The 11,872-nt window shown below is 25.0% G+C and overlaps 1 protein-coding gene across 2 annotated transcripts; it reads left to right on the top strand.

Moving 5' to 3' along the window:
- Nucleotides 1-4,955: 4,955 nt before the first annotated feature.
- On the top strand, nucleotides 4,956-10,901 carry LOC114124768 (proton-coupled folate transporter-like). Of its 2 annotated transcripts, XM_027988134.2 has the most exons (11): nucleotides 4,956-5,230; nucleotides 5,301-5,505; nucleotides 5,857-6,016; nucleotides 7,969-8,211; nucleotides 8,279-8,453; nucleotides 8,855-9,026; nucleotides 9,170-9,308; nucleotides 9,468-9,563; nucleotides 9,626-9,853; nucleotides 9,930-10,086; nucleotides 10,759-10,901. In XM_027988134.2, exons 2-11 carry the CDS (start codon nucleotides 5,497-5,499, stop codon nucleotides 10,817-10,819), a joined length of 1,440 nt encoding a protein of 479 aa, XP_027843935.1. In that variant the 5' UTR covers nucleotides 4,956-5,230; nucleotides 5,301-5,496; the 3' UTR covers nucleotides 10,820-10,901. The 2 variants fall into 2 exon arrangements, with proteins under 2 accessions (XP_027843935.1, XP_027843937.1); XM_027988136.2 differs by lacking the exons at nucleotides 4,956-5,230; nucleotides 5,301-5,505 and having other exon boundaries at nucleotides 5,867-6,009.
- Nucleotides 10,902-11,872: the final 971 nt, after the last annotated feature.

Here is an 11,872-nt window from a genome sequence, read left to right as displayed (position 1 = left end):
AGTTATAAAAAAATCAAAAATTGTTAGTCACAATTTTTTTCAAAAGCGTTCAAAGTTCGCGTTAAAATTTAATTTTCAAAATATTTTGCTTATTTTAAGGGCATTTATAGGCATTTAAAATATTCGTTTTTGTTATAAATATCGATACATAAGTAGTTAAGAGTCGAAAATTTAATACATGATTTTCCATAAGTTTGGCTTACATTGCTTATAATAATCATAAAAGAACTTGTATTTTTGGGTATTTAGTTCATTAAAGCATAAACCACCTTTTTCACTACCCACTGGAAAATATATCCCAGGCTGACAAATCATCTCCGTTCAGAATCGTTTTTCGTATTTCATATACAATGATACCTCTCGTTAGATTCAAATTTAACACATAAATAATAGTAACCTACATAGCAGAGCGTTTTTCACTAAACTATTTTTTTTTTTTTTTTTATCATGTTTTTATAAATCTATAAGAATTATAGCTATGTTAACATTATGATGATTTTACAACCTCACATAATAAAATAAAATAAAGGAGAGGGTAAATAGGATTTAGAAAAATGTTTTAAAATATGCATTTTATAATGTTAATACCATATACCAATGTACAAAAATCTGAATTTAAAATTCCTAAATAAACTACAGTTTTTAATTTTTTTGTACGTACTGTATAATTATACATATACAAATATAAATATTCTACGTAATTTTCTTTTGTATACAATGTATAATGATCTAAATGTACAATGTAATGTATACGTTGAGTGGTAGCATTTTTTATAGACTCAATGTATGCGTGTATATGTATAATATATAGTTAGTGGTCCTTAATTAATAATAATATATACTTCACATTATAATATATAACGTAAAGACCTCTTTCATTGGTATCTGTATGATTATATTTTTTTGAAATAAAATCCTTATTTATATTTACACTATAAATAATAATGATATATAATATTATGTTATTTGTATAGCAGTCTAATTTTTTTATTTGTATATCGCTAGTATTATATAAAATATATAATATGGTATAAACTATAATTCAGCTTTATGTATAATATATACGCTATATTTGCAGAATGTATAGCTGCAGGCATTTATCCGTGACGAGTGACGACGCAATATTACTTATTTTTGCTGATTTTATAGATTTTTATAGAAAAGGGTACATTCATTGATTTTTAGAATTTCGAACATTATGCAGGATACTTTGTATAAATGTTCTTAGAAAATAATAATATACAAAAATATTAATCATATAACATAACGGCAGTTGTTAAGATTCTCTGATTATCCAGAACATGTATAGCTAATCGACGTATTATATATGGCGCAAATATAATAAGTGGATTTCGCTAAATGTGAACAAGTTGAGACCAGCCCTATTTCCTTTATTAAGCGGTTGCTCGTAAAAACCGAAATTAGTTCAAAAACACAAACATTTATAATAACAAATAATGTTTTTATTTTGCACATGTGAACCATACAATATTGAAAAAAATGTTAAATTACTATATTTAAATAATACTAAACATAAAATACTAAATAAAATTATTATTTTGAGGTGGACGGCGTACAAAACATTAAAATTTAAATGGTTGGTATCCATTTTATTATTTCGATAGACACTATCTCATGACTCATATACCTGATGAAACCTGATTATATAAGTCATATTTAAATACATATGTATATTGTATATAATATATATTCTAAAACAAGGTTGTCCAACCTTTTGTGAAGACTGGGCCACATCATATGAGTTATTTGTTGATGAATAACTCGGGATATTGCTATCGGAACTAATAAAAATAAAATAATATAAAGTTTATCTTTACTTGAAATTACTTTGTAGTTTTATATTCTTAAAATAAACTTTTACTCGTAATATTAATGTATTATATACAATTAATTAATGTTTTTTTAAATTGAAGAGAGGGCCGCATAAAAATTTACCACAGGCCGTGGGTTAGACACCCCTGTTCTAAAACAATGATAAAATAAAAATTTCCCACATAAACTGAACCAAGTACCCATATTATGAGGTTTTTTTAACATTAGTTAAATACATTTGTATTGGGACCAGACCGTTTTGCAAATATTAGGTGGAATTCACTATATGTCTATATCGGTATAATATGTTATGTTGATTATAATTTTCTATTAATTTATAAGACGTTAATATCGAATAGTTCAATTACTTGACGAAATTTCAATAATTTTATTTTATTTCATAAATATTGCTTAATTCACTATCATTATTATTATTTAATACTAAACACCACACTGTGTTCACTGTTCAGCCATAGTTTAAAATAATATAGGTACCTATGATTGTTAATCATCATATTATGTAACTATTGTTTAAATGTATATGTGTCTGATTTTTTGCATTTTATTTTGTCTGTATAATTAACAATCTTCTTTCATATTAACTTTTTTTTATGTAATATATCATTCTATTTTAGATCATATAACTTCCAACTCATAAAAAAATATCAAATATTTATATTTATTTTGTAATTTTCTATCAAAACTTTTGTTTGCAATGTATAAATATTAAGTATATAGGTATTATAATAATATAATATAAATCTGTAATACATCTACCTACAATATTATTTGTCCTCGTGTTACTTCATTCTAAAATAAAATATTATTTATAGGTAGTGACAATAATGTAATTTATTATTGTTTATATAGGACTGTGTAAATACATTATATTATATCAAATGACCGTGTACAATAAATAACATCCTTAATAATTAAGGTAAGAAAAGAGAAGGGGAAAAGTTTCAAATCACTACTAAAAATATTTTTTAATTACAACCAAAAATTATTGCTAAAAATATATTTTGGTCTAAATTTGAATTCAAAAATGTCTATAAAAAATTTGGTTTATATATTTTTAGATATTTTAGTTGATGGTTCCATTATAAACTATTTATGAAAAATCACGTTTGTAGTAAACATTTGTTTATCTAAATATACCTATATAAAGAAAAAATAAAAGATTAGTCAAGAGTGATCTGCTGTATAGTAGGTCATTAATCATTATAATGGATGTATTAAATTTGAATCCAATGAGAGGTATCATTGTATACCTACGAAAAACGTTTCTGAACAGAAATGATTTGTTAGCCTAGGATATAATTTCTAGTGGTTGGTGAAAAAGGTGGTTTATGTTTTAATGGCCAGAATACACCAATAAATGTAAATTCTTTTATAATTATTGTAAGCCAAACTTATGGAAAATCTTTTATTAAATTTTCAACTCTTAGCTACTTACGAGTATACAAACATTTTTATGAATTATAAATTATTTAATAAAATTAAATATTAATGATTGAAAATACAATACAAATTTTCCATAAGTTTTCTTTCAAGGAGCTATAGAGAAAACTCGAAGCATCATTATAAGAAAAATTTTAAGTGAGTTTGAATTTTAAATTTTTACGAAATAGCGTAACGATAACGATTTACCCTTAAACAATTTTAAATATTTGTTATTATTCAAAAAGTATAAGTCGTAAGTACTTAAAAATTTCACCAGTTATTTAGATTGGCATTTTTTTTACATAATTTAATTTTCAAAATATTTTTGACTTTTTTGAGCTATTTATAGACAGCTGAAATTTTCAATTTTTCTGAAAAATTTTTTTTGAAGTGTCGATAATTTTTTTTTGGCCGAGTCAAAATACTTGAAAATTTAATACAAAGTTTCTCGTAAGTTATTTTTATAGTGATAAAAAAATTATAAGAATACATAGGCACAATTTTTTTTTATTAGCATTTGAAGTTCAAATATTGACAAAAATTCGTCAAAATCATGAATATTTGCAAATTATTTTGTAGGTATAATTCATAAAAAATTTTGCATAAGTAGCTAAGAGTTGAAAATTTAATACAAGATTTTTCATAAGTTTAGCTTACAATAATTATAAATGAACTTAAATTTTGGTGTATGCAGGCCATTAAAACATAAACCACCTTTTTCACCAACAACTGGAAATTATATCCTAGGCTGACAAATCATCTTCGTTCAGAATCGTTTTTCGTATAGATACAATGATACCTAATCATTGGATTCAAATTTAACACTTCTATAATACCTATATAATAGTGATCCACACGGCAACTAATGTACAGCAGAGCGGTAGGTACCCACTTACCTACTTTTTAATATTAATATTTATACATAGGTATATAAATATATAATATATTTAGTTACATTAAAAATAGCATGATTAGTTGAAAGAAATTTTCTAAAACCATATTGGTTAAGGTTTTTTGTCTTTATAATCTAATATTTTTTGAATTATAGTTTTTTCTTTATTTTTTGTATGACTTTTTTAATTTGCTTTTTTTTAGTTTATTGCAACTTTGAATTTTGATTCATATTGTTGACCCGGGAGAGTTTACTATTTTTTAAAATCGGTAGAGTTTACCACCGTTCATTTATTTGATCACCCGAACAATAATAAATAAATCTACAACTGAAGCATTGTCGTGAACGAGCACGACGTACGACTAACGACTGATCACTGATCTGCGGTAAAATAGCGATAAAATTGGAAACTAGTCCAAGGTCCGATTATATGTATTTTTAATAGGTACCTATAATAATAAGGCACTACAGATTATGTTGTTGTTTTAGTGGAGGTACTAGCACTACTACCTAACATTTACGTACTAAGTACTAACTCGGCAACTGGTGACTGGTGTTAAGGAAATAATTAAATAAGTTACGGGGAATTGGTAGGTATAAATCGGCGATGGTGACAAGCTGCTCTAAAGCTTAGGTTGTAAAATGATAATTTATCGGAACGCAGTCGAACTGTTTATGGAGGGAATATTGTAACATATGGTCATATGGAGGAACAGCGGCTTGCCGTAGACCGAACGGATGACGCATTAACAGCAATATTGTTGAGCAACAATTATGTAACTACGTAGTGATAGTACGTAGTACAATTATTGAACTATACAGTTGTAGGTACCTATTATAAAAGTAGTAGGAAAATAGTAGTAATTTAATTTCTTTTATATTGATATCGACTGATGTCTTATACTTCTACAGTCCGTTAAAACCGTCATCAATAACTTGTACCTAACTTATCTATGAGTAGTTCTTTTGTTCATCTGTTGGTGGATAGGCACGACTTACTCGTATTGTCGCGCAGATCATCCGTAAAACAATGCTCGTGACGTTTGTAAATATTGATATTACGTAATGCTCATTCTTTGTTCGTAAATACTAATCTATAGAACAGATAGATATAATATTACATTATTAATAGGTAGGTAATAATAATATTATCATTACCATACACAAAACATAATATTTCACCGTACAACGATTTTTGGACACCGAAATCGCAGTATTTACTTTACATTTGTCGTATTGCTTGAATAACAAAATACCTATTGCCGGACGACGTAAAAACATTTAAAGACATTTTGTTCCTGTTGTCGATCGACCCATCATCTATTAACATGGAAAATGTGAGTACACACCGCTCTTTTGATTTTTTAGGTAGCCGTTGACAGTGGCGTAGCTAGACACTTTTTGTTAGGTAGGCCCGATATTTTGATGTAAGGATTATCAATGAATAAATATTTTTATTAAATAAAAAAGAAACGGAATATTGTATATATTGTACATTTATTACTCATATTATATGCATTTATTTTAAATTTTAAAACTAACAGTACCTAACTATAGTAGTCATATAAACTATATTACATTTAATACCTACAATATAAAATTTATTTTTGGAGAAAAAAGGGTAGGTCTGGGTCTACCATGCCTGTTCACTGGCCGTTGATTGTCTACGTTTGTGATTGTTATTGCAGGACGGTGAGAGTTCGACTGTGGTGGCCTTAGATGGCAGCATCCAGGAACAAGAAAAATATAGTGATGCAGTGGAAGTCTTGAAGCCTGAGGACAAGACCAAATTCAGGTTAACTTTGGAACCTATCATGATGCTATTGCTCTTGGGAGTAAATGTGAGCAGTAAGTCTTTTGTCATTTTACTTATATTGTTATTAGGGCCCAAAAGTCCATGCATTAAAAGTTATCAAAACATGTGCTAAATATTTAATTTTAATTTTTTTACATTTTTGGAAAAAATAATAATTTAAAGACGAAAAAAAATATACACAATTTAATATATGAATAGGTTAGTTAGGTAAGGTTATAATATGATATGTGTTGTATTTACATCAATTTATAACTAGGGATTTTGACTGGTTTACAAATACAAATGAACAGCGATTATCAGCCAACATATCTTAAATATCATTAATATTTTTATATCATTAAATCATTTTATGAATACTTGGAGTTACCTGGATTCAATAGATTCAATTTACTAAATACTTCCACAAATAATATCTGTTAAGTATTGAAGTTGTAGAGAATATAATATGACAATTAAGGTTTTAATTAAATTAGGCCAGAAGTATATCGCCTATTAAGATATAAATCACATAGTATTATAGTATTAAATGATTGAAGTACGACTTATAATTTTAAACAGATTTTTATTTTATGTTGGCATTGTATTTGTAAAGACACATTTTTCAAAAAATATATTTCGAAATATACTAAAAGTCAGATATTTTTCTTAAATATTAATAAAACAAATCAATAAATAAATAACACAAGTAAAATGCACATTTATGTAAAAAACCTCAAACTACGCTAAAATATGCAAGCTAAAATTTTATTTTTGAATTTGTTAGTTTGTGATTCAAATTTATAGCTTATCCAGCAACTTTTTGATGCATTCGTAAAAAACTCTGGAAAAATTATGAAAATGCATGAACTTCCAGGCCCTAATTTAAATAAATAAATATATATATTTGCAAATATAGGTATACAATACAGATAATAATACAGGACAGATAGTTGTAAATAATTGTTGTAAACAAAAGCAGTATTTGAATTTGAGGTGTCTGATTTAGTATAATATTATGATGATATCAATAGCTCAGTGCGCTCTTAGTTTTCTTTCTTTGGTGTTCATACAACATGGACAAAACACATTTATGAAAATTCATGTTTATGGATAAAATTACACATTACAAACATTTAAAAAAATAATATTTTTAATGGTATCTTATTTGATTTGTCTAAATATTGTCTTAAAGTAATTTAATATCCTTTTAAATTCACATAATTTTATTTTAATAGTTGAATATTAATTAAATAAAAATAAATTTATATCAACTCCTTAAAAATATTATCCTCTACAATTCTAAATTCTCTAAGTGGTTTCAATCTAAAATTAAAAAAAAAAAAAATTACATAAATGAGTATTTGTGTTGCACATAGGTCTGAGAAAGAAAACAAATATTAAACTGACATCCTCTTTAAAAACTTTTCTTGCATTTTACCTAACCTAACCTGAGTTTTTCCATCAGCTATTTGCTGTCTACTAAAACTTCCTTGCCTAACTATAAACACGCTAATAATGAAAATTAATTTGTTGCTACTGACTATACTTTTTAATTTTAATCATGATTGTAATGTAATTTATGCATTAACCAAAAACTGGACAAATTAATGATTTTTTTTAACTTTATTATGTTAGTTTATATGTATTAATAAGCAAAAATTAATTTAATTGTTATGTTAGTTAATTTAGTTAAGTTTTAGGTTAATACTCAGTTTTTTTCAAATCGAGAAAACAGTTCTCACAAAAAATTAATCAAATATTTTTTTAACATAAAAATAAAATCAATTAACTGAACTTCTTAAAAAATAATGTAAAATTGAATTTTATGTTAATTAAAATATAGTTAGTAGTTAAATTAATGGACACCTAAAATTGTTTAGCTAATAGTTAAAACAAAATAAACTTTTCAACTTGTTAATAGCCAGCCTTACAATAACCTTGTAATATTGTTAAATACCAATTTTATTTAAAGAAAATCAGTTAAATGTATTATTTATAATTTTAGTGATGGTGCAAACTAACCTAATTGAAGAACGTGTATGCCTCCATAGTGATCTTGGGAAAAATAAGTCTGTAAATTGTTATAATATGACTGCAGCAGAGCAAGAAATAGTTCAACCAGCTGTAGCAGATTTGCAGATGATTAAAAATCTTATTGAAACATTGGTGCCTTGTGTAACTGCATTGTTTTTAGGTCCATGGAGTGATATAAATGGCCGTTTGCCTTTGTTTTTAGCAGCTATTTCAGGTAAGAAACAATTTTAACAATATTTACTTGTACATATTAATTGAAATTATGTTCTTTTAAATTAAAGGTATTGTAGTATCTAACTGTATGTACTGTGTGTTTTCTACAATGCCTAGTCTACCTCCAGTAATGTTTTTGCTGTGCAGCATACCTGTTGCTATAAGTGGTGGTGGTGGTGCATTGTTTATAGCTTCATTTTGTTATATTGTTGACATTACTGATTTCAAAACCAGAGCTTTCAGGTAACAAATTTAATATATTGAATTAGGTAAACATTTTAGATTTTTAAAGATTTAATTTACATTTTGTAATATATAACAACAATGTACTTACTAAAAAATATTATAATGTATAAAAACATCCAATTGTACTATTTCAATAAGAAAACTATAAAAATATATATACATGCAGTAAATAACATAATAATATTATAGCAGAAGCCAGAAAGTAACTTATCACATATATAAAGTAGATTATAAGATTAGAAAACTCACAATATGTCCATATTCGTTAACCTCCAAACGATTACTGAATTCCATTAATCCTTGAATTTCTAAATATTTAAATGACATTATTATTGAAATGTAATTAATTGGTAAATAACAACTCAACTGTAATTTAATAATTTTTTTTTTATTTACAGATTAGGTGTTTTGCAAACATTTATATCTTTAGGCTCGATTATTGGATCAATTCTAAGTCCTATGTTATACAGCAAATCATCTACTTATGCTTTTGCCTTAAGTGCAATGTCTACTATAGCCGGACTTCTGTACACTTCTCTTTTTCTCAAAGAAACTGTTATCATAAAAAAAGTATGTTTATTAATTTTTATTTTTTAAATTAAAAGTAGTAATTAAATTGAAGTTGAAGTATGGTTTTTTTAGATTCTATGATTGGTTAAAAATATATAATTTTGTAATTGCTGCATTTTTAACCTTATCTCGTTTATTTTCAGGGTATAAACACAAAACTTTTCAATCTCAGTCTAGTAAAAAACATGTGGGAAACTGTTGTAAAAAAAAGATTTGGATATTTAAGATGCTTAATTATTCTTTCTGCTGTGGTATTAACTTTGAACATAGCTATTGTAATGGGTAAAGACTTTGTTAATAAATTTATTATTATTTATTTAGCATACATTCATGTAGTAAATATTCCTACACTTACAACATAGTTGTTCAATATAAATAACAATTAAAAATCATTTAGTTCAATATTCTTGTATTAAATATTAATATTATATTTTATTTTAGGTGAAGATTCGTTGATGTATATGTATGTACAGAAACAATTTTTATGGACTTTAGAAAATTACACTTTATTTAATGCTTATGCTACATTATTAAGTGGTTTGTTATTTATTTCAATTAATATTTTATGAACTTTATGAAGCATTTATTTATTATTTTAGCTAGTATTCCTGCAATTGGATTGTATGTATTGAGTACTAAACTTGAAATACCAGACATGTATCTTGCTACTGCAGCTACAGGACTACGAATCATAGAAAAAGTTTGTTTAGCATACTCACGTTATACATGGCAATTTTATTTAGCGAAAATTTTTGGTTGTGTGGTATTAACCAGTGAACCATTAGTTCGATCTCAATTATCCAAAAGTTTTCCATCTGAAGATTTAGGTAAACTACAAAAAATTTAAATAATTAGCCATTTTTAAATTTATTTTTTTGTTATTATAGTAATAATAATTTACAGGTAAAATATATGCATTCATAAGTGTGATCGAAGGTTTTGGCACATTACTTGGTTCCCCAATATATACTACTGCGTATAATATGACAATCCATAACTTTGCCAATTTTATATTTCTCCTATCCGCAGTATTTGGCACATTTGTTTTAGGCTTATACATGTAAGTTATTTTCAATTCAAATAGTGTACAATATATAATTATCTTTATTATTATTTACATAAAAAACATATATTATGTAAATATTATTTGGTAATTTTCTCAGATACTATAATAGTTATCGGCAGTTATTATTATTATTATTATAGTATTTAAGCAATCAAGTCAAACCTAGCTTACAAAATGTATTATGCAATTATAATAATTTTAATTTTCAGAAAAATTTTGCTAAAAGAAGTTTATGAAAATATTTGATTTAGCATTACATATTCTTCATTTCAATGATAACTTTCATCCCTACATTATTGTCTACTACCCATTTAAATTTTCTGTACTTATAATAGTATAAAGTTTATTTTTCTGCTTGAAATGTATAAATTAAATCCACATTGTTTCTATCCTAAATCCTAATTGTTATCCTTGCTAGTATTATTTACTTTTATAAATAATTTTAGACTGAGAGCCTCCTGTAAAATTTTATATATTCACCATTGAGGTTCATTAGACAATGCACTGGTAAATGTTAACTGTTTTAATTTAGCTTAAACATTTTTATTATTTATTTATTTGTTAACCAATGTTACTTTTATAAATGCTTTATGACTTGAGTAATTAAATATTGTATGAAGTTGCCATTTTATTCATCAACTTATGCAATTTTTATTTTTTTTCCAGAATTATGCTATTCTTAATTTCAAAAAGTTCCAAGACACAAGATTTATTAATTGTGAACTAATTATCGAATAAAGAATGCACATTTTTTTTTCGTAACAAATGTATCAATATCATTGTACATTTTATATTTAGTGAAGATTTATTTTTGTATAAATAAATTAAACACGGTTATATTATATTATAGTTATGAACATTTTCTATGTATTTAAAAACATGTTTACAAATTGTATTTATTTGTTTAACGATATCAAATTTTAAAGACTTAGGTATGATTCTATTATTATCAAAAATTATGCATGACAACCTATAATATAATATATTATAAGAATTCTCAAATTTTGATACTCATAATTTCTTATATGATATAGTGTCTGTGATCTTTTTATACTTTTTATGAATTCAAATTTAGATACAATATTCTTATAACTACTGATTTTATATGTATTATATACAATATTATTATAATGTATTTTTAATTATTTTTATACTATTATTAAAATATTTATTTTATTTAACACTTTTTTTATTTCTTATTAATTTTAAAATTAAAATTAAATAGGTTTTATAGTAAATCTTTCAATTACAATATTTTTTGTAAATTTGTAAGTTTTATTTACTAACACTAATTTTACTTTCACATATTTGAACTGCTATGTTAAGACTAGTGGATCATTAATATTATGTGAAGATTCTCAAGTTTTTTATTGGTACTACGTCACCTAAATTACTTTACTTAATTTAATAATCGGTATTCTGAAATAAAAGTCGTACATCATCTAAATAAATTTCAATAATTGTCTCCAGAATACCTTATTTTAATACATTTATAATTGTATTTTTTCCCTACAATATTATTAACAAGAGTAAATTACATAAAGTACATTTTAAAAATCATAATATTTTGTAAATTATCCATCTAGACCACTAAACAAGATTTATGATATATGCAACACTGAAAAATTATGTACTATGTACACAATTTAAAAATGTAAATCAATTTTTATTTTATTACTATTAAAAAAATTGTATAATGTTAGCTTGTTCTAAGTTTATTTCAGATTAGTCAGGATTTAAAAATGTTCAACTGATATTGAACATGTATAGTACCTGTCGT

Source organism: Aphis gossypii, chromosome X (assembly GCF_020184175.1).
Source record: "Aphis gossypii isolate Hap1 chromosome X, ASM2018417v2, whole genome shotgun sequence".
Lineage (NCBI taxonomy): Eukaryota > Metazoa > Arthropoda > Insecta > Hemiptera > Aphididae > Aphis > Aphis gossypii.
Note: the sequence above shows the minus strand (reverse complement) of the source record. Positions and strands in the feature narration are given on the sequence as shown.